At 40.5% G+C, this 22,054-nt stretch overlaps 1 protein-coding gene across 5 annotated transcripts in view; it reads right to left on the reverse strand.

Annotated features, from left to right (window-relative positions):
• Positions 1–22,054, reverse strand: part of PAMR1 (peptidase domain containing associated with muscle regeneration 1) — a 53,485-nt gene that overhangs the window by 6,615 nt on the left and 24,816 nt on the right. For 3 of the 5 annotated variants that reach the window (XM_085224571.1, XM_010711253.4, XM_085224570.1), the window contains 3 exons: positions 19,724–19,831; positions 3,721–3,921; positions 903–1,115 (listed from right to left, as the gene is read on the reverse strand). In XM_085224571.1, coding sequence (XP_085080697.1) covers positions 903–1,115; positions 3,721–3,921; positions 19,724–19,831 — 522 coding nt within the window. The remainder of the gene's footprint in view (positions 1–902; positions 1,116–3,720; positions 3,922–19,723; positions 19,832–22,054) is intronic. The other 2 variants (XM_010711254.4, XM_010711255.4) reach the window with 2 other exon arrangements.

The following is a 22,054-nucleotide window of genomic DNA, read 5'->3' on the forward strand; positions in this document are numbered from 1 at the left end:
TATATGTTAACCTTTATGTCATTATCAAAGTTAACATCAATAAAGAAGCTTTCCACAAATGGAGATGATTATGTGCTTCAGGGAGAGAGTATTTCCATCTAAAATAACAAAATAAAGCAAATTCCCCAAGGGACAGATATATTTCCTTATATTATCATTACTTCAGTTAACAAAAAAAAAAAAAAAAAAAAAAAAAACAACCATGTGTTTCCAAAAATGCTTTGGGAGAATGAATTTGGCAGTTCCCCAGCCCAAATCCCTTCATCCATTCAGGGTTCCAGACATACTTACAGTAGCCCCAGGTCAACAGCATAATTCCCTTTCTAGCAAAGTATTTAAAGATGTGTTTCAATGTTTTTGATGAATGCAGATGGTTTAAGCACATCCTCAAGTGATTTTCTAAACCAGACATTCAAGGTTGCAATCTACAGTCTTGGTCTTATAAACTTTTACACTAAGGACTTGTCCCATTGACTTAAAAGGGTTGTTAGAGGAGAGCTGTTTCTTATCACATGAACTCTGATGAGGCAGTTATTTCTTTCTGCTTCAATTCCCTGCTGATCTTCGGTAATGATCTTACACAAATTTCATCCTATAAAGAGGGTAATAAGGGTCTAGGGGAATATTCCTCTCCATCTTTAAAGATGGAAACATCTGCTGGAATAACTGGCATCTTCCCTGGCTGAGTTTAGCAGCCGGTAAGAGCTGGCAAACTACCAATCTCAGTATCAGGTGTCAAAGTTTAGAAAGTTTATTCATAGGAACAAATGATTCTCTGGCCAGTCTAAAATACACAAAAGAAAATCAAGTAAAAAAAAAAAATAGCAGCTTTTATGAGTTGTTGTTAAAAAACAAACAAACAAAAAAAAAACAAAAAAAAAAAAACCAAGATTGTAAACTACCTTTAATACAGATTGGCTGTTTCCCTGACCATTCTCCATTGTCTTGGCAGGTCCTCTGTTCATTCCCACTAAGAACATAGGAGTTGTTACAAAAGAAAGCAATGACTGTGCCAGTTTTTGCATAGCGTCCATTCAAGAGCCCAGTGTCTTCCACTACTCTTCTGTAGCCATTGAGTGGGCCACCAGGATCTGAGCAGCTTTTTTCATCTAGAACTAACAGCAGGGGGAAAAACAGTAACCATTTTATGAAGTTCACAGCATTATTTTCACCCATCAGATTGCTTGACATTCCATTCAGATGTTGCAATACAGTGCATGCTTCATTAAACATGCCTCTCTATGACCCATCTGTCCCATATGACCCATCAGTCTTTGAAGAAAATCAGACTTTAAAGAAGCGATGATAATACAGATGTGTGTTAATGATACACGTTTTGTCTTTGCTGAAAGCATGAGATTCTCCTTTAAAAGTCTTTAAAAGTCTTTAAAACTTGGCTGGCAATTCTGAAGAAGAAACTTGACTTTACGTGATGTTAACATCCCGTTGTCGTTAACAGGACTAATTCAAGGACATAAAAGTATGCACTTAAGCAATTTGCACAAAACAAGCCTTTGGCATCCTTTTCCCATTTCTACACTTTCAGGACTCCACTGGTCTTGGATAATAAAGCTAGACTACTAAATTTTGCTTTTGGTTGCATTTTGGTCTCTTAGAGAGATCCCAATAATCCAGGAAAATAAAGGAATTTAAAGAGAACATATATATTTTTTTACTGATACTAAAAGTTTAATGTGCAAATTCATAGGCATACTGCATATAAAACCTCTTTTACTTCCTCCTTCCCAATATTTCCCCCTTCGTTTTATTTGCTGTTTTTGTTTATTTTTCTCAGAATAAACTTAAATTTTTGGCCTAAATCTAGATGACAGTATTCCCTTTGTGATGCCTCACTTCAGAAAAGCACCAATGCATAACAAAACACTCAAGTATTTATTTAAATCTCTGTGTAATCAGGACAGCAGTAGTGTATAGGTACGGCCCTGACCTGATCCTGTATCCTCATGTTTTCAGGGCCCAGCTCAACAAAGCATGTAAGCACGTAGTGAACTGTGGCAGTATGGTGTTCTATGAAGGGTATCTTCTCTTAATATGGAGCAGATAATTCAAATAAATGGTATTTTTCAGCACTTTAACACTGGAATTTAGTATATGCTGAAGGAACACTAGAATTTAGTGTATGCTGAAGGCTATATATGTACTTAAATACTTTTCTACAAGCCATACTGAAAAAAAACAAGGATAGCTGGACTAAGCTCCCTTTCTAAGTCAGGAGAAAGGGAAAAGCCAAGCCTCATGTCAGGGGGAAGTTTAGATGTCAAGGGGAAGTTTTTTACTGAGGGAGTGCTGAGGTGCTGCCCAGAGAGGTTGTGGATGCCCCGTTCCCAGAGGAGTTTAAGGCCAGGTTGACTGGGGCCCCGGGCAATCTGATCTAATACTTGATCTAGTGACTGGCCTGTGGTGGGGGGGTTGGAACTTGATGATCCTTGAGGTCTCTTCCAACCCAAGTCTTTCTACAATTCTATGATTGTGTGTTTCTATGGTGCTATGATTCTCATCTCCTTTTCATCTGGATCTGTCTTTCTGCTGTGTACCTCACAGGCTATGTGAACCATAGTTGACTTGTAACTTGACAGTAGCTAAAGACTGCAGGAATACACCCGCAGTATAATGCTTTATTTGCAAGCCAGTTTCTGTACAGATATCTAGCCTAGAGGCATCCTGTGATGAGCAGAGCATAGGTTTCCAAATGTACCTAAGTCAATGAAAGCCTTCTCTTATTTCACTAACTTGAATCATAATTCTCTTCCGCTATCAGCTCAAGGTTATGGTTTTTCTGATGGATTAAAAATAATGAGAAAACATCTGGGAAGGAGAGACCCAAATCACACCACCAACACTTCAGTAACAGCCAAGTCTAAAGACACATTTCACTAGATCTTTAGCCAGAGACATCATGCAGCAGGAACCTACTGCATTTATTGCAATTGGAGGTGTTCTTTTTAGACAGAGGAATGCCTTTGCTTGTCAAATGAACTTATATACAGCTGTTTCACAACACTCACACAACACTCTCCACAAAATCTGCATTGCTTGCCACTGCACACTTGTGAAAGTGCTATTCAAATTGATATGAAGTGTTCTGGAATATGGAAATAAAATTGTGCAATATGAAACAGCTGAACTAAATTAATCTCTTTGGAAGTGAAGAAGGGACTGGGGATTTCACAGATGGATCAACATGAATGGTAGATCTGCCATAGGCATGTGAACTTGCACAGCAAGAATGAACAGAAGTTCCTCTTTTAATAATTTTTGCTTAGGATAGGAACGCTGACATAAGAGTCTATTCTTCACGCAATAAGCCCCAATCACTCCACAGAGAGCACCACACTTCTGCAGAGAAGATAGCAAAGGTACATAGCAATGGAAGTAGCTATTCATTGATGCACAAAGTCCCTTATTTGATTTTGGTTCTAGAAATTTTTGTTTGTGTGTAAGGAGGATATATGCTTTTGAGGAGATTATTTTTCAGTCATTTGATTTCATTTAGACCTTTTTATTAGCAAGTCTTAAGGGCTTGGGCTTCAGCAGAATGAAATAAGAATTCCTACTGCTTCTTAAAGGTGGGATGACATAGAACATCGTGCTAAGCCATGGACCATCTACCAAATTTCAAGTGAGATTTGCATATTCTAGCTTAATGTGAATACCATGTCTGAAACATTTGATAGGAATCAAAACTTAAAGTGACCTTACCACATTCGGGATGATGTGTTGACCAAATCCCATCAAGCTGACAGTAGGCAACACGGCTGCCTTTTAAACTGTAACCTGCGTTGCACTTGAAGTAAACCTGGGCCCCGTATTTAAAGTCATCTCCTTCCACAATACCATGAGCGGGAGCACCTGGAGTCCTACACATCACCACTGACAGTTCAGATATTTCAAAAAAATCCACTTTATTACAAAAACAGGACTGTGTTAGGATGATTCTTTAGAACATAGAAAAACCAATTAAAATGGGCAGGAGTAAAAATTGCAAGACAAAATTACAAAAATTTCAGAGAGTTGTTTAAACCTCAGTTCTACACACACTTACGTATATGTAACTTTTGAAAACATCCCTAGACCCATTCAGTTCAATGGCATTACTCAAATGATCATATGCATAAGTGTGTGTTGTACTGTTACAGCTTTCATTTGCTTAAAATACTGTCCTAAGGAGAGACTTTGAATTAAGTACCATGCATGGTCAACAGAAAACTTCTTAAAAGACTTATATTCAAATTCCTTCAAATTTTCAAAGTCTTCTTTTCAAGTTTATATATTTTTTGAGATAACCTCACTGAAATAGAAAAGCATTGTTATTTGTACAGATCAAACATTATTAAAATGACATTAAAAAGGTACCTTGATATTTACCAAACTGTGATATTTATCCTTTCCACAGGGTTGCTCTATTGGGAAAATACCAAAAGACAGTGGGGGTATTTATCTACTGCAGTAGCAAATACTAAACATCCTAAACAAGATTTCTCTGAGAACATCCAGTTAGCCATACTAAATCAGACTGAAGCTCCATCCAGCACAGAATTCTGCCTTCAATGGCAGCAAATAGCAGATTTGTAAAAATAATATAAAAACAGAGCAAGCATATAGAATGCTTTCCTGACCTAATCTAGGAGCATTTAGTGAATCGAGGCTCAAAATACAGTGGTATCTTTGGCATAACATACTCTGGGGACTTTTTTAATGTTAATTTGTGTTTTCCAAAGTCAGCTACGTACTTGGTATCATATGCTGTGGCAACGAGTCCTGCAGAGTAAGCATAGTGTGAAAAATGCACTGCCTTCATAAGTTTGATTTTCAGCTTGCCACTGATAACTTCATTTGATGCTCTATTTTCTCCATTATCAGAGACAAAGAACGCCCTTCTCCAAGTCACTTTTCAGTACCAATTTTCTGCATTAATGGAGAAATAAGAAATTAAATGTAGGAAATACAGGTTCCAGTGTACACACAGTTGCCCATCTCTTTCAAAGTCTCTGACTTTGTCTGGCCATTCTTTGTGGAAAACTGCAGAAGAAGGGATTCTGTGCAAGATGTAGCTACGCATATGGGTTTTTTACCCAGAAGCTGCATCTCTCTATTGAAGATAGATAGATGAATGCTACCAAGATCATCTCTGCTTTATATTTTTAGAATTTGACTTCTTTTTGTGTTTTGCCTTGTAGCTACTGGATCTGGACACACAAAGAATGTCGCTTACAGCCAAATTGTGATCTTTACATTTGCAGAGGAAAAACTTTTCTAAGGCCTCAGGCCTGTAATCCTTACTCAGAACACACATGACTGCATCTATTTATAATGGAGCATGGACTATTCAATTATTCACATACGGAAGAGATTCTTGAGTGAGTAACTGTTCTAAAGCAGTAGTACTCCCAAGAACGAGACGCCATAGATACTCCTCTCATTTTACGGATTACTACAGACATCAAACAATGGTTTGGCAGAATCATTTGTGCACTACTAAGTACAAGCCTTGGAAAGAAGAACTGTCTAACATGTAAGCATTAGAGAGGGGTTCTGACTCACTACTCCAAATCAAAACACATCCAGTTAAAGGAGCTCAGCATTTTTTCTTAATGAGTGATCTGCATCAGTATCATCTAAGAATGACAAAAGTTCAATAAAATTCATTCCTAGCACATTATATTTTTCATATGAAATATATTCACTCATATATATATGTATATACAGGCAAATACATAAGTGAAAGGGAAATAATAGGAGCATAGATTTTAAACCCTCAGAAAGCTTGTCATTCTAGTCACGATCTTTGTATTCCCAGTCACTTCTTCATATCTGTCTCTGGACATCAATTCATTGCACCACATTTCTATTTCTCTTTTTCAGTACAAAGTCACACTCAGCTTGTCAAAGGAAAAAAAGGTTATTAGAAACATCCGTATGCCACTTGGAGTACTCCTTTTTATCAGAAATACAGGTTTTGCTTCCATTCTAGTACAGCTCTGCCAAACAAATCTTTTGGTGCTTTTGTATTCTACGTCCATCCTGGAAAAAACTTACCCAAGCTACACTTACTTTTAGCCCAGAAACGGAGAGTATTTGTTCTTGTTCTGTCTCCTAAGTGATTAAGATATTCCGTTTCTAGCCCTTGTGATTTGCTCTGCTTGCCAGACTTTCTTTAGAGTTTCTCTGTGCCAACGTTACCCAGCTGGAACAACTCTGGTTTTACTTATGAGATAAATTCAGCATTTTGTGCACAGATGCATTTAGGAACTATGGACTAGAGTAGAGGATATGGAGGCAGAAGGTCATGAGATCTAATATAGCTAAAAAACTGCAGTCATGGGTAAGTTGCTTCATTTGCTGCATCTATCAAAAGAGAGCGCCCCTTTCCTCACAAGGACGTTATAAGCATTAGTTCATATCCACTCGTGTCACAGAGTCACTGTGAGGTTTCTCTGATTGCAAAACAGCCAAGTATTATTAACAGACACGGTGCTGCTGTTGCCCATGCCTCTATCTGCTGGTTGTCTCTTCTTGTAACACACGATTCCCTGTGGTCTGTCCCAGTCTGTGAACTGAAGGCACAGGTAATCACTTTATATTCTATTTAGATAGTTATTTAAGCTCATTCTTTCTTTCTAAGTTTAACATGGTCTTGAATCCTGAGATGTTCCCTGCATCTCTATACCACAGCTGAATGTATTTTCAGCTGTATTATCTGGCCTGAAAGTCACACACAGTTGCTCTAGTATCTGACTCTGCTGTTTTGAATATGAGCTCTATAGCTTTCTTCCCCCTTCAGTTTGGCTGAAAAATTACTCTACCAGATGGTAATGGACAACCAAGTATGAAGGAGATTTCATGAAAGGTCTGCCAAAAAGTGTCTGAGTAACTCAGAAAGTGTGTCTAAGCTGATCCCATTCTTTATGCCATGGTGCCATCACACCTATACAGACTCTGGGGTCTTTATTTCTAGAACCGTGGAAAAAAAATTGAGAAAATTCGGGGGAAGGTAAAACTAAAGTCAAGAGAAAATTAACTTGAGAAGAGATTAGGAGCTAAAAATGATTACTCCAGTCATGCAAAACTAAAAATTGCAATAGTCTAAGACCAGGAAGGATGCAACAAAACATCTAAAGGGTCTAAAGGAAAACAAAGAGGTATGTTTAGGCAGGATAAAATGAAGAACAGAATTATTAAGAAAAACTCTATAAAAGCCTCCTTGATAAGTGCTTGAATGGCGTAGTAAAATGTAAATAGAAATGATCTATCTCAGCATTTGAAAACAGAAAATCCAGCTAGAAAAAAAAAAGGAATAGATTTTGGAGAGAAAAGGCTGGCAGTACCAAACCAACTGTGAGCTCAGAGACTTCTTTAATTCTAACTTTTCCATAAATTGTTACACAGTGTTGTTCCTCAAAAGTTCCATAATTAACCCATACGGGCACATAGACAACCCTTGTCACTTTGGTGTTGTATGGGAACTGCTGAGTCACAGCCTGAACCACTGATTGAGCACCTGGGGAAAGGACCGGCCAGCCCTGGGAGCACAGGTGAAGGCAATTCTGCTGTGTGACAGGAAGGGATGGAGCCTGGCTGCACCTCTCTTAGATCTCATTTAAGGGCTGACTGCCACTGGGGAAGGATCTCTGCTTGGAGATCCCTCTTCTGTGGAGCTTCTGTTGTGAGCCTAGCTCTTCAGAGATTGGTGAGTACTTCTTCTTTGTAGCACCTTTTTATTGTGCTTGTCCCTTTGTTTTTACTTCTCCTGTATCACTGTTACATCATGTTGATTTTTCTGATTGTTACAGTGTATGAGACAGCAAGTGGCCTGATAGAGCTCCGTACCATTCATAAGAAAGTGAAGTAGAAAGGTGTAAAACTTGGTGGCTAGGGACAGCTTCAGCAGGAATGCTGAACTGTGACAACTGCTGTTAGGAGAATAAAAAGCAGAGCTGCCGCAAGTGTCTATGTGGTAGCTCACACTTCTTCAGTAAAACTCATTATCCTTTTTGTCTCTTACTTTATGTCATGGAAAACAGAAAAAACTTTCTGTCCCAAATGAAATATAAAAATGGTTCCATGTTTCGTAGATACTTTCTGCATTCTGAGAAGAACTAGACTAGAGTTCTTGAATTTTTAAGCAAACGTTCCATTATTAATAAAAACAGCGCAAATTCCTCTTCCCTTTCAATTATGACTAGGAGACATTCCTCAGATCTGAATTATCTGCTACTTAGAAATAGTTTTCATGCTCATTTCATCACTACTGAGATAAATTAGATGATCTCTAAGGCCACATTATTCTCTCTTCAGTGTCCTTCAAGTATTGCCTGATAGAACTATCATTTGCTCTTGTCCCAGCATCCTTTCATTAAATGAAAACCATTTTTTCTGCAGCCTTCCTCTCCCCCACTTCCTCATTAAATAATATATACCCCCTCACATAAATCATATATCATCTCTAAATTTTGCACATCCTATTCAATAAAAGATTGCATACCTGAAATAAATCTTTTGTCCTTGCTGTTACTAATGCAAGGTTTACATCTCCATTTTCTTCCTCCCTGGAAGACTGGGTGAAAGAGCTAGTAATTTTATAGGTTAGAGGATTTTTTAATGCTGCTGCTAAATACATTGATTTTGTTGCATATTCCCAAGTCAGAGTTCAGATTTCAGGCTGATTTATGCTAATGTATATAGCATACTTTATTTTCTAGTGATTTGGGGGGAAAAATTCTATTCACCTGTAGTATTGCTTTCATATAAGGTGTGCTGGCAGGCTCAGCAGAGGCTGAACTCTGAAAATGACCACATTTCTGCACTTGGTGATAAACTGGAGAGTATAGAATCTTAGTTCCCTGCCATATGTCTTCTGCTGTAAGGCAGCTACAGACCTGCTCTGGGACACATAGTGCCATCATTGTAGACAAAACCAGACCAGTAACTGCCAGAAAAAGCCTGAACAGCATTTGGTATTTTGTTAGGGGAAAGCCTAACTGCCATTCTTTTCTCCTGGGAATGGTACCAAATGGTACCAGCATGCTGATAAAGGCCACAGCTGCCCTGTAGCCAGAGAAGAGATACACAGGGAACCTTAGCATTAGGCTTTTGGATACTGAGCTTTAGGGATTTCTGGCTCCACAGCAGTATGGCTGGCGAGCTGCACTGGAGCTGGAGATCATGGAAGCCCTAGAAATCACAGCCCCAAGATGTTGTTCCTGGAGGGACTATGACACACAGAGGATGTGGAATTAAAAGTTATTTTTTCCCCTCTGATTAAATATTTTTTAAAACTTCCAGCAGAAAACAAACAAATCAGTTTGAGAAGTAAATTTACAAATATAAAACCATTCCAATATTCATTCAGGTCCTGAAATTTTACGGTTTCTGTCTGTGGGCAGCCTTGCTGAAGTCAATAGTGATGACTCCTATCAGGTTTGGGTTGGTTTTGGTTTTTTTTTTTTTTTTGCCTAAAAGCCTCTGATTTAAGCAAAATCGTTTTCTTGGTTTAACTTCTGTTGTGAGGGCAAGTCTGCCTACCTGAGTATCATTATATAGCTGTTCATGAAGTTTATAGTCTTTGTATTTTTGAATTTTAAACGTCTGCATTTCACTGAGGAAGCTGCAGCACAGAAATATGTGATTTAGCAGAAGGCAAACAGTGAGTGAGTGGCAGAGCTAGGAGAAGAGCTGTTATCTCCTGATACTGCTACTAAATTTGCCAGTAAATTGACCCAGCTTTGTGCAGAAATCAACATTAAATAACTATACCATTACATAATCCTACACACTGCTCTCAGCAGTGCTGTTTTGCACTGAGGTGATGGAGCCAATGTGGGAGCACTTAACTCTGTGCTGAACACAAAGCACTGAAGTTATGGGGAATCACCTGCAAGCAGCTTAGCAGTTACTGTGGGGTAGCAGGATGCCCTTTGCACATCAGAGCATTGCCCTCTGTCTTTTAAGGAATTTCTTTCTGTTTGGCCACCTAATGAATCAACAGGGCCATTCCCCTTTCATATTTCTGTAATTAGCCTGTTTTATATCTTTCACTTTGCAGTGCCCTGTGCATAAGGAGCTTTTCAGAATTCAGACTTAGAAAATCTGTCACTTTCACTCATGGCTTTTTTTTTTAGTCTGGGCTCTTGAGTTCTGAGTTCACCACAAATCTCTGACACCATTTATCCCTACACTTATCCCTTCCGACCCCAGTACACACCCACATGTGAGGATGCCCCAGGTTCTCAGAGGGTTTGCTGCCAGAGAATATCTGATGTGGGGGAGGATTCAGTTGGCTGTTCTCAGACATCATCCCTCTGCAGCTTGGCATAGGAGTCTAGAGATGGCTAATGCCTAACACATAAGCCTACAGGTACTAACTTTAGCCAAAAGCATAAGGATGCTGGCTGTCAAAATGTTAGTGGAACAGCTGCCTTCTTTTAGGGAGGGAATGAGATGGGGGAATTCTGGAGGCTGTGGCTCAGACTGCTCAGGAGAATTCCTATTTTATTTCTCTTCATAAGCAGTCAGCAGGACTTTCAGTCAAGTAAATGACTTTGACAGTGGGTTTGATGAAATAGCCACCTCTGTGTGTCATGTCACACTGCAAGGAGAGAACCTGCCTCTACGTTCATGCTTTAGGAGTCCCAACCTCCTGCTCTAGCTCCTTTCTGACTTCAAAGCTCTCTGCAGGCTGGGTTCATGGGCACCGTAAGCATGTTTATGGCTGTATTGGGTACCTGAGGTCCTGGAGCAGGATGCTGGGTGCTGCCACCATAGTTCTTGGGGCAGAAAGGTGCTGTTGCTGGTGAGTAATTCCATGCAGGCCTCGTGCCAAGTGACTGACATGAGAAACCTGCTCTGACTAGCACCACACAGAGCAAGCAATGTCAGTTGTGGTGGGAATGCCTTTCTCTCTGTGACCCTGCTGACACCCTTCTGGAGCTGTAATCATTTCAGCTTTGTTCCTACACGGAGCTCCACAGAGAGAGAGAGAGAGAGCCTGGCACCTTTTCATGCTCTCAAGGTCGACTCTCAGCTCCAGCTCTCCTGAATAAATGCTAACAGACACTCAAGGGATCTCCCATAAGGACATTTCCTTTTTTTTTCACCACCTTCTTAAAGCTCCCACCTCTCCCACACTGGAGATCATTGCTGAGTAGGAAGCCCCACACTGACAAGCAGCTCAACTGCTCTCCTCTAGAGTCTGGCAAGAGCTGGATGTAAATGACAGCAGACAAGGCTCAAGGCCATCAGCTTTGCTTTGTGACAGTCATTCTTTCCCACAGCAGGAGCAGTCTGCTGGGAGCTGAACTGCTTTGGAGGGCAGGTGGTCTTGGTCAGGACTCTGAAGGAAAAGCTTCATGGGGGTGCTGTGTGTACATAGGTCATGCCTGAACAGGCTGGTGATATCTGGTTTGCTTGCCTGTCTTTGTCATGCCTCAGCACTTTTTAGAGCTGGCAGGGTCTGGGTTTTAGGTGAAAGAAGAGAAGGGTTGCAAGTCTACAAGCAGGAATTAGAAGGAGGTGATCAAGGAAAGCAAAGATTCACAAAGCTTGAGTTGAAAAAATTTTTTTTTAAAGCAAGATTCTCAAAGCAGAGAAAAAAAATACTTGCAAACACTGTAGCAGATCTCTACAGGAATGGGCAAGGGCACTGTGATAGGAAAGTGTTCACAGTGGGAGCAGTGTTTTTTGGAAAAGGTAAAGTCTTGGACTTTGGAGAACAGCCCTGAACAGCTAAAACCACATGCCTAGGCAGCACTGCTCTTCCCCTGCCATGCTCATCACTAGACTTAGCACTGACTGGGTGAGAATTTATGCAGAAGCCTCTTATCACCAGCCTCTAACCCATCGCAGGTGCTTTCCCTGAGCCTGGCTTGCTAATAACAGCCAGCTCCACAAAGGTGCTCATGTCACAATGATTTCAGTATTTGTTAGCTCTCACAGTTGTTTAAATGTTTCTGAGGAACCAGCATTCAGTAACAAATAAAAGCACTGGATGAATAATGTGGATTCTTCCCCCAAAATGCCCCCCTGTGTTTGCATTAGCTGTCATTCAGCTTGCTAGCCAGCAAGAATTTTGGATTAACTCTTTCTGTCCTTCCTCTTCTTTCAAAAAAGAGAAAACTATCTGTCTACCACTATGGCTCTTGTAATGACACATTCTCTCAGTTCCATGCCCAGCTCCAGCCACATCTCATGCAGAAATACTGAGATGACAATTTACCACAATGATTATTGATCCTGGAAGCTCAATCTCCTCTCACTGTTGATCTTTGCCAGTCTTGACATTAATTCTGGAAGTGTCAAAGTAAATCATAACAAGAGCAGCTCATTAGCCAACTCCAAGTACTAGAGATTGTAGATTTCCAGTCCTACTTTCTGGGCCTCCTCATCCTTGCAGCAGTTCCACCAGCTAGAAATAATTGCACAAAACTATGACATAATCCCTACTGAAATTCAAATCTTTTCATTCCCTTCCAGCCAATTGGAACTCACTCCTGATGTTTTCCAGCTCCCTGCTTCCGTGAATGAGACAGTATCCATGTGAAAATATGCTTGGATCACCCACTGTGATTTATTCATCCAGAGGCAATTTGGAGGTTGTTCCTTACAATTAGCCACTTGATCTTTATCAGCATTGTTCACAGTCCTTAGAAAGTTGTGTTTTTGGATACAACCTTTCCGGTACTCAGATGGCCTATTTAATTATACAACTGGACCTGTTTGTGCATGGGATACTGGAGCAAGGACTGATCTTCAAAATACACTTTCTGTATATTAATTCTTGCTGATAATAGAGAATAAGTTCCCCAGTGAGTCTTTTGGAAAACATAGTGATATCATACTGCAGGGGAGAACACCATCTGCTCATAGGGAAGATTGTAGGGCTGCAAAGAAGCTGATACACTCATTATACTGAATTATAAAGGAGAGTAAATCATCTTAAGGTGTTTCATTTCGGAGATGTCAGCTTTCCAGCTAAGCAGGGACAAGCCTAGGCATTGCTGGATGAGAGACATTCTAAAGCAATTCATGTTGCTTTGAAACTATCGTTGTGAATATGCGTTAGCTATAACAGGAAAACAACATTTCATGGTGTAGTTTCACACTGTTGTAGCTGACAGCATAGTGCATTCAGCCTTTTGCAGGGATCTAAGCTGGATTTCAGACAGAAAAGACCTGGCGTTGCCTCTTTAAGAGAAAGAGATCAAAATTATGAAGTGTTCAGATGAGGGTGTAGGGAAAAGGAAAATGAAAGGAATTAAAAAGCAGGAGAGTACTAAAGTAGTAGAAGGGGAATTTGATTGGCTATGAAAAGCAGTTGCTGAGCTCTTGAAGTGTACAAGGAGGAGTATGGGAGCCATAAGAAAGAGCAAGGGGGGTACCATTTGTGTCATCGTTCCTACCACCTGGGGCCATCCTGCTTCAGTAGTGTTTTGTATCAGCTGCAAACAGCGTGCAAGGCACTGGAATCACGCCCATGAGTACAACAAAGGGAAGCATGTAAGGTACCTGGTTCAGAAATGTTTGAGTGTAAAATCCTCAAGGAGGAACAAAGCCTTTCAATGAACTTTGGTGTGGGAGGTGGGGGGGGAAAGAGTGAAACTGTCAGTGTTTCTGCATGCTGATTATTCCAGCAAGCTTTCAAAGTGGTTTTAAGGTTACTCCAATGCAGTGCAGAACAGCAATCTGTACATTTGCAGCTAAGAAGCTATGAGCTGTGGATCAGTTTTCTTCAGAGTGAACAAGGAGCAGTTAGAGGAAGAGACCTCAAATCCATCATCTACTCTGGGTGTGATTTCTTCAAGCTCCAAGGAAATAAAAGATACGTGCCTTCCACCTCAGCTAGGAGACAGAAAATATCTCCATCAGCAACTTACAACTGTACACCAGCCTCTATAGTCTGCAACTTTTTGCGAAGGGCCAGGGAGACCCCGAAGTGTGATCAGTGGCACAGTGCTTTATGTTTGGCTTGCTGCACAATTATTTTGTGTTGAAAAGCTCGTTTGTGGCACATGTTAGAGCAGACCTGGGAAGACGACTTTGTCTCCTAAGTGATTCACTGATGAAGCAACAAGGAAATGCATTTGTCCTGTTCAGTGTGGTATGAAGCTTGGATCAAACTGTCCTCCTATAACACTGATAGATCTTTCCACAAAACAAGGCATACCAGGGAGAGTCCTATGAATAGTTTTATTCTGAGGCATGTTAGTAGACTGAGGAAGATGCTCAGGATTGTTTTGGGGTGGGGGAAGTGGAGGTTTCCTATGAATTATCCTTGGGTAGATTTCATCTCAGAAAAGACAACTTCAGACTGAGAAGATAGCAATGCTTGGAGCTATGCCCTGGGCAGGTTATCATGTTCTTTGCCGGAAAGTTCTTTACCAATTATCCTTTTTGAAAAGCTTAAAAAATTGGCTATTTAATAGACATTAAGAAAATAGCAAAGGGACAGGAAGAATTATCACTAAGTCATTATCTTGTCTCTTTAAGCCTGGTTATCAGCTGTAGCTACTCACTGGTGTTTCAAAACATAAAATATTATGAAACGAAGTGCTGCTAAATGGTTTTAGCAACTTTCTCACAGACTGCATGACTTGCTCAATCCAATAGTTGCACTGACAGAGCTGAAGGAGCTGCAGTCTTAGGGACAAGCATTTTGCACTGTCTGATTCACAGGCACCACTTGATTGTGTTGGACATTTGAAGTAATTTCCAACCTCTGTGAAGAACTGCATCCTTCTTTTAGGAGTTCCTGCCCTCCTGACAGGCATCTTGGCTGTTTGTTTAATGGGACGTGAGGAGCTTTAGCTGGCAGCTCAGTGAAGTAAGGTAACCCAAAATGGATGTTAGGTACCTGGTGAACAGCAGGCATAATGTTTGTTGGTTTGGCAGTTGCTATGTAAACTGTTCTGATATCCGTCCAACCAAGGGAGAAAGCTGAAGGAAATCTACTGAACTGAAGGGTGGACCAGCTTCTTATGACTGCGCTAGCCATGTCTTTGCTGCAGGAGTATCTTAACCTGCCTGAACAAACTGCTCCTTCAGAACAGTGTCGCTCATAAAAAGCAGTTCTACTGAGTAACAGTGCTCAGGGCAACTGTACCATCAAGTAGTGATTCTACCTTGCTTCCCAGGTAAAATCCCAGGAAGGTTCTGGAAGACAAGGAAACAATCAGAGTATCTTGCCTGTGTCCACACTACAGCTTTGCAATATGACAGGCTAAATGGTTGTGCTGATTTAAGCTTTAGCCTGTTAACAAGTCTGCAAAACCTGGGAAGTGATGCTTTCCAGTTAAAGGTATTTTCTGGTGTATGGGTCTAAAAGAAGCTGAACCCCCGTATAATGATTGTGAAAGAGGCCAGTAGCCTTTACTCCTCAGCAGCTCCATGTATGTATGTGTTTTGGCAACAGGAGATAGTTTCTTATTTCCCATTCTAAACAGGCATGCCTGCAGGGAGCACAGAAGTAAAGTGATGGAGAAACAGTGGCACTCCTCTTGCTTTCTTGGCATAGCTACCAAAAAAAGCCAACTCAACAACGAGGAAGAATTCTGTCCCTTTAAAAAAGCTGCAATAGCTATTTTCCACTGGGGAAAAAAAAAAGCACACCCTTAGAAAGCTCTACACTGCATGTTCATGGTTAGGTGATAATGCTAGAAACTTTCCCCATGTGCCTCGTCCTAGAATCTACTGGGATTAAAACTCTGTCTAGGCTATGCCAAGTAGTGACAACTGGGCTCATTTCTCCCACAGCAGAAGGAGGCAGGTAATGGTGCAGTTCTAATACTTTTTCTCTGTTTAAAACATGAGTCAGTCAGCTAAGGCTAAGGGCAAGGGCATCCCTAAGAATCATCCCAAGTTGTAGTTTTATAGGGCAGAGAAGGACGGAACGGGATTGTTTCAGCAGTAGGGAAGGGTCTGAAAGCTATATTCAGAGGCTGATTGGAACATGGTAAGGCCAGCCCTAGAAACATCAAAGGCTACAGCATGGAGTTAGTTCATACAGCTTAGCCAGCTGGATTAGACCAGTCATTAGGATGCAGAACAAAGCCTTTCTCCTTGGCAATAAGGAGCAAGAAACAGAATGAAAATGGAAATAGGTTCTGAGTCCTGAATTCCCTATTCAACGTGAGATCCCTTATTTGCGTAGGAACTCTAGTTTGCCTGGCTTTGTTTGAAATAAAGGTAACAGGAAATTTCAGGGCAGGATGAGGTCAAGGTCTCTTGCTTTGGGGACAGCAGGCCCTGGGAGGACTCTTGAGCCAGAATACCCTGTCCTAGGAGGAGAACAAGCAGAGGGGGAAAAGCATTTGCCATGGGATACCAGGCTACTGTCTCCCCACAGAGATCAGACAGAAAAGCCTGGCTTTGATCTCAGTTGTGTCAGCTCAGGGGTCGTTAGGAGGAGTGTGCAGGTATACTGCAAATTCAGCTTAAGATTAGGAAGAAGTCCAAGAATTTCGAATAGGAGTCAAGTTTCTCTACTTACTGTATCATCCTAACAAATCATTTCTGTGTGTAAGAAGGTACTTGTTGCTTGTCACTAGGCTTTTTCTTAGTACCGTGTTTTAGGAGAGAAGAAAGGAAAGATCTCACTCTTAGCTTCTGTTTTACAATTTCTTATAAATGCTTTTTTAAAAAAAACAATCTTTAGAATGCAATCAGACATATTTAAATTAAGCATTTCTTGACCTTAAGCATGACTGATTGAAATATTAATGGCTGTTAGGAAGAAATGTGCCTGCACTCCAACTCACACTGAAGCCTTTAGATCACTGTATTCCCTCAGGCTGGAAACAAAGTCTTCTACTGTCTGCCACAGTAAAAGAGAGAAGAGAGCACTAGTAATCAGCAATCTGTGCCTTTAATCATTTTATTAATATTGCAAATTGCAGCAGACAGAACAATTAGGGCTGCATATTACCCCAGGAAAGCAGCTTGACCACAGTCGATGATCCTGTTAAAGAGATGGAATTTACTTTAACAGAAGAAAAAATAGGTTCCTTGAGCTTTGTCATTAGAGTGATTTCCATAAGTCCCACAGTGATTCCTACACCTTTAAAACTACGAATGGAAATGGCTAAAAAGATAGACTTGCACTGGGACAACAAGGGAGTTAGAAGCTCTCGGTTTCTGTCATGAAATGTATATTGCTTAATTTGTTTTACCTGGCCTCAGCTCTTTCCTCAATGAGATAATCCCTCACTTCCCCCTCCTCCTAAGTGAACCCCTTAGATTTCTCCGACTAAAACTCTCATATCTCTCTGGCTACCTTCTGTTGCTCCACCTCAAATCTTCTACATCCACTTAACATCAGGGGTCTCTAATTTTCTTCTCTCTTTTATCCATTTTTCTAATGGGATTGTGTCTGACTTACTCCAGGAACACCAGCCTGAAAGAATCAGGCTCTTAGAGTCCAAAGTCAAATTCAGCACTCCAAAAGTGACCATTTTATGACTGTTTTCTGCAGAAATAACATTATTGCCTCAGTTTGACCTTGCGAGTCACGGCAAAGCACTGTTGCTGCAAACCTAACAGACAGGAGATCCTGAGCATGAAGTGATCTCCCTTGAACACTTAAACTGCAGTGCTGTTCAGGAACTATCATTAAAATTTTAGCCATAGATGTATTTTCCAGTTCTTTTTTTTTTTTTTGCTCTTAGAAAACAGACCAAACTTCAGTTTTCTGCTGCTTTTTCCCCTATACACTGGAAAATACTTACGATATTCGTTTTGGCGAAACTGAAGGAAATATTAAAAAAAAAAAAAGTACTTTGAAGCCAGGAAGAACAAAGATTTGCTATGATGCTTTCCCAGTGTGAGTTTTTTTTTATTCTTATATAAGGGAAAAAAAGTCAACCTTTATTTATTTTATGGATAAACTATGTGTTGAATTAAGTATTTCCTAGCTTAAGCAAAAGTCCAGCATATGGCCACAAACATTACAAAATGACAACATTTTATCCAGCTGCTTCTTTCAAAAATCAAACTTAAGGATTGCTCTCAAGATAAAGATCTTACTGTATATATTTTCAAGTCTCTCCTCTCTACTCCATTACTACGTACAGCCTCTACTGTTTACACTAAGATGGAAGCCTCATCCTATTTTTTTTATCCTCTACTTCCTTTGTTGTTTGCTGTTTGCGTTACATGGCTGAGATTTTAGAATTACAGAAGCAGAAGAATGTGAGCTTTCTTACATTCCTTGACTGTAGTGTAATGCCTGCCAAAACTAGGGTTGAGGTTTGCTGGAAACTTAATTAATTTGAAATTTAGGTTGGTTCTGAATCAAATGGGAATCATTCTTTCTTTCTTTTTTTCATTTCTCTCCTGCAAACAGGAATATAATCTCAGTGAGTAACTGCAAAGAGCTTCAAGTTTCCAGTCCCTAAATGACCTGCTACTGGCAGGAAAAGGGTTGTTAGCAGAAGAGCCTGCCACACTAGCCCTTAAGTCACGAACTCTCAATTTTCAGCAACCCACTTTTTACCAAAAACACATCAGAAATGTGTTATCTGGTAGAATGTGGCACAATGTTCTGAACCAAAACTTTTCTGGGTTTATATAGTATGTAAAACTATTCCTGTTCTGGTCTGCTGGGAGAAAAAGTCAAGTCTTACAAACTAGTGCTGAAACCATATAAATCTAAAGGTCTTGTATCTCTCAAAATAATCCATTTAATAATGTATGGAAGTACCATGTCACTATGATTTAACTTCCCTGATGAAGTAAAAACAATTTTAGGATAGAAATCTATTTCTGAGGCGGGCACAAGTGAGGAAAAGATTTCAAAGCAGTGAAGTTTGGTGCACATTGGCTATTCTGAGTTAGAATTTTAAACTCGTAAAGTAGGCAAGGCACTTTGTGCCTTACAGCCAGAACACTGCCACAACAGTGACACAATAAGTCATACTTTCTGTCTTGGGACAAATATAGTCCCAGTTATATTTCATTGTTATCACTGGAATCTTCCAGAGTCAGCTGGAACTCTCAGTGGCTTTAAATTTTGGACACTGCTCCTTTCAGTCAATAGATATGATAAAGCCCTTGTCATAGCATATATTGCACAGTTCTTACTCCTCCTTGCTCTTTAAAGCCCTGTTAGATGAATTCAAAAGCATGAAGAAATAAAAACACTAAACAGACAGTGGGGTTTGATCAGATTTCAACAGCATTCAATTGGCAGAACAAAATCACGTGAATGATTATGTATGTACACTGAGCACCACCAACATGGAATCAACTACTTTTTTGTTCACTCTGACCCCAAGGCTCTACATTCGAGGTGCCAGTGCTCTACCTTTGAGATGACAATTAAGGAAGACAGATGTCCTAGGACTGGCTCTGGCTATGGCCCCAAATGCAGGGCTCAGCTGAGGTATGTGCTGATAGAAGAGAACACAATATTCCACACAATGGGAAGTAGCAAACAGGTTACTATCTCTGGAAAAGGCTGGTCCATCACAAGATTTCTTGTATGCTGTTCACCAGCTTCAATTCTGTTTTACCCTTTTGCACCTAGATATAAAGCTCTAATAATATTAAGTGGAAATCTTCACAAACTGTGCACAGCATATCTTTAGAAATGCTACAAGTGTATTCTCTGGGATGATGTTTGACAACCTGCATACCAGTGACGCTTCCTAACATTCAAAGGCCTGCATTAATGACAACCCTGGAGGATGATCATGCACACAGTATCTGTACTCACAGTTTTCACAGCGACTCCCAGTATAGCCAGCGAGACAGGCACATTTGTAAGTACCACTTTTGTCAAGAATGCATGTTCCATCATGAAGACATGGAGATGAAGAACAAGCTGTAAGAGAGAAACAAGAACATTCATGATGTCTCAGTAGGATGGGGTTCTATTTTTCCTCATTATGGTTATGGCTGGGAGTAAATTGCATGTTCTGGTAAAAATTGAGGAAGATACAGTAAATGGCCTAATGCTTGTTAAAAAGCCTTTTTACACTCACTAAAGAGGAGATCTGCTGTGGATGGGAAGTTTTTTCCCCAGCATTCATCATTTATTCTTAGCATTTTTCTCTGAGTACTGTCCAAATGTGAGAAAGGTTTATGGAGAAAAATAATTCACATCAAACTCCAACAGTGCTTAGGCTTAGCCTAATTTAAAGAAGTATAACATCAACCTACATATATATACATATACACACACTATATATATATATTATACACACACACTATATATATATATAGTACTGTGTCCAACTAACAAAAAAGAGGAAAGAGAATAAGGAGAGCTTGTTTAAACTGATAGCTGTAGTTACTGGTTTGAAGCCAGAGGACTTTCAGCTTTGTCCTCATCCCAGCTTTTTTTCAGAACTGTGAATGAAGATAAGCATCAGATACCACCCCAGAAAATGCCTGATACTCAAGAGAAATAGATATTTTTCTTTTTAAAGGAGTCTTGATTGCCTAGCTTCAAACACCATGGGACAATACTACAAAACATTAAGGCCCCTACGTTGTGTCAAAGATCACTACATTACGGGTACAGAAAGTGCTATTGAAATTCAACAACAGGCTTTCATCTAAACAGATCCAACATATGTCTAATCCTTGGGAGATCCTGATGCCTCCCCATCTGGCCCTCCACCCTTCTCATATGAAGTCTGCCGAGTGCCTTCGTGTCACTCATGCCAATTACTGGCTTCCATTTGACAGTTGGCATGGGATGAGTGATAGAGCTCAGGGAACTAACACCTGCTTCCAGATCAGGCAGCACAGCAGGCTGTGCGGTCTCTTCCTTTAATAACTACACATTGAGCAATCTTTCTAAAGGGGAATATAAGCTTTGAGCTTATTTTGTATTAATCAAAATCTTTCTGGCTGTTGAACCAGTGACCTCTGTGCAGCCAGTGTCACTGCTTCAGCAGGCTATGACTTATAAGTCAGCACAAAGCTCAGAGGAAGGGAAACAGAAAGAGAAGCACAAGCTACCTTTCCACTCCTCTCCGTTACACCACTAAGGTGCTGGCAACACCTGGTCATCTCCACATCCTGAAAGTGTTGCTTTAGCTCTCACCTGCACCACAGGCTATTGCTCTAGCAAATCCTGTGCAGCCTCTTCCTGAGACCTCAGCTTCCACAAGGCTGTGCACAAAGGGGGAATCTCAGGGGAAATGCTTTACTTTGTAATGAGTTGCCAGAGCTTTCGATCTTGTGCTGCCCTTGCTCTCAATTCCACACTGCCCCAAGCACGCCGTATTCTTCCCCAAAACTGTCCCGCTGGCCAGGTTAATTCTTCACACAAAGAGACGCTGGGAGTATTTTAAAAGCCTTTCACTGCAGTTACACATTAGGCCAGAACAGCCTCATAATAAAGCGTACAATGAGACCTCCTCACAAACTCTAAGAAGCCCTTTGCAACATGCTCTGTGTGGATTACCACACTTGCAACCACCCAGCCTCAGAATAATTACCGCTAAAAATGGGGCGGAAATAAAGTGCTCAACAGTATTCGAATACCAAGTGTTCCCTGCTGGGTAGAGAAAACAGAATCAATTCAGCTTGTGCCATATGGAAAATGTTAGTTTCCTGAGTGTAGGCAGCCCTTATGCAACATAGCCCACACCGCAGTCGTTTGTTCTATATCACCTCTCCTGCTGTAAGCCCAGGCAAAGTATCAATAGCTAACTGCTGCAGCTACATTACTAATGGATATACTAAAGGTAACAGCTGAAGAACCGGGCAGGCTCAGGAATGCCATAGGCGCTGCATGCAGCAGTACGCACATTTCAGATTGCTAGTTACAACCCTGATCGTTGGCAACAGCTGATCCACAGTAGGTTTGTGTATTTATAAAAGGATTCTACAAACTAAATAAACTTCCTGAGCCAGATATACTCTGGACAACATCATGAAATGTGGGTCATCGGGGTGTGCAGAAGGCAAGTTATGCTGAGTCATAGATGCTGCAGGGTTTTTCTATGGCAAAGCAGCGCTCCCTGATTAGTCTTCTGTGCCAGAAGTACTGGGGATTTTTTGACCAAAATTCCCTTCATAGCTAAACAAAGGA

The sequence above is a fragment of the Meleagris gallopavo genome, chromosome 5 (assembly GCF_905368555.1).
Source record: "Meleagris gallopavo chromosome 5, MGAL_WU_HG_1.1, whole genome shotgun sequence".
NCBI classification, from domain to species: Eukaryota; Metazoa; Chordata; class Aves; order Galliformes; family Phasianidae; genus Meleagris; species Meleagris gallopavo.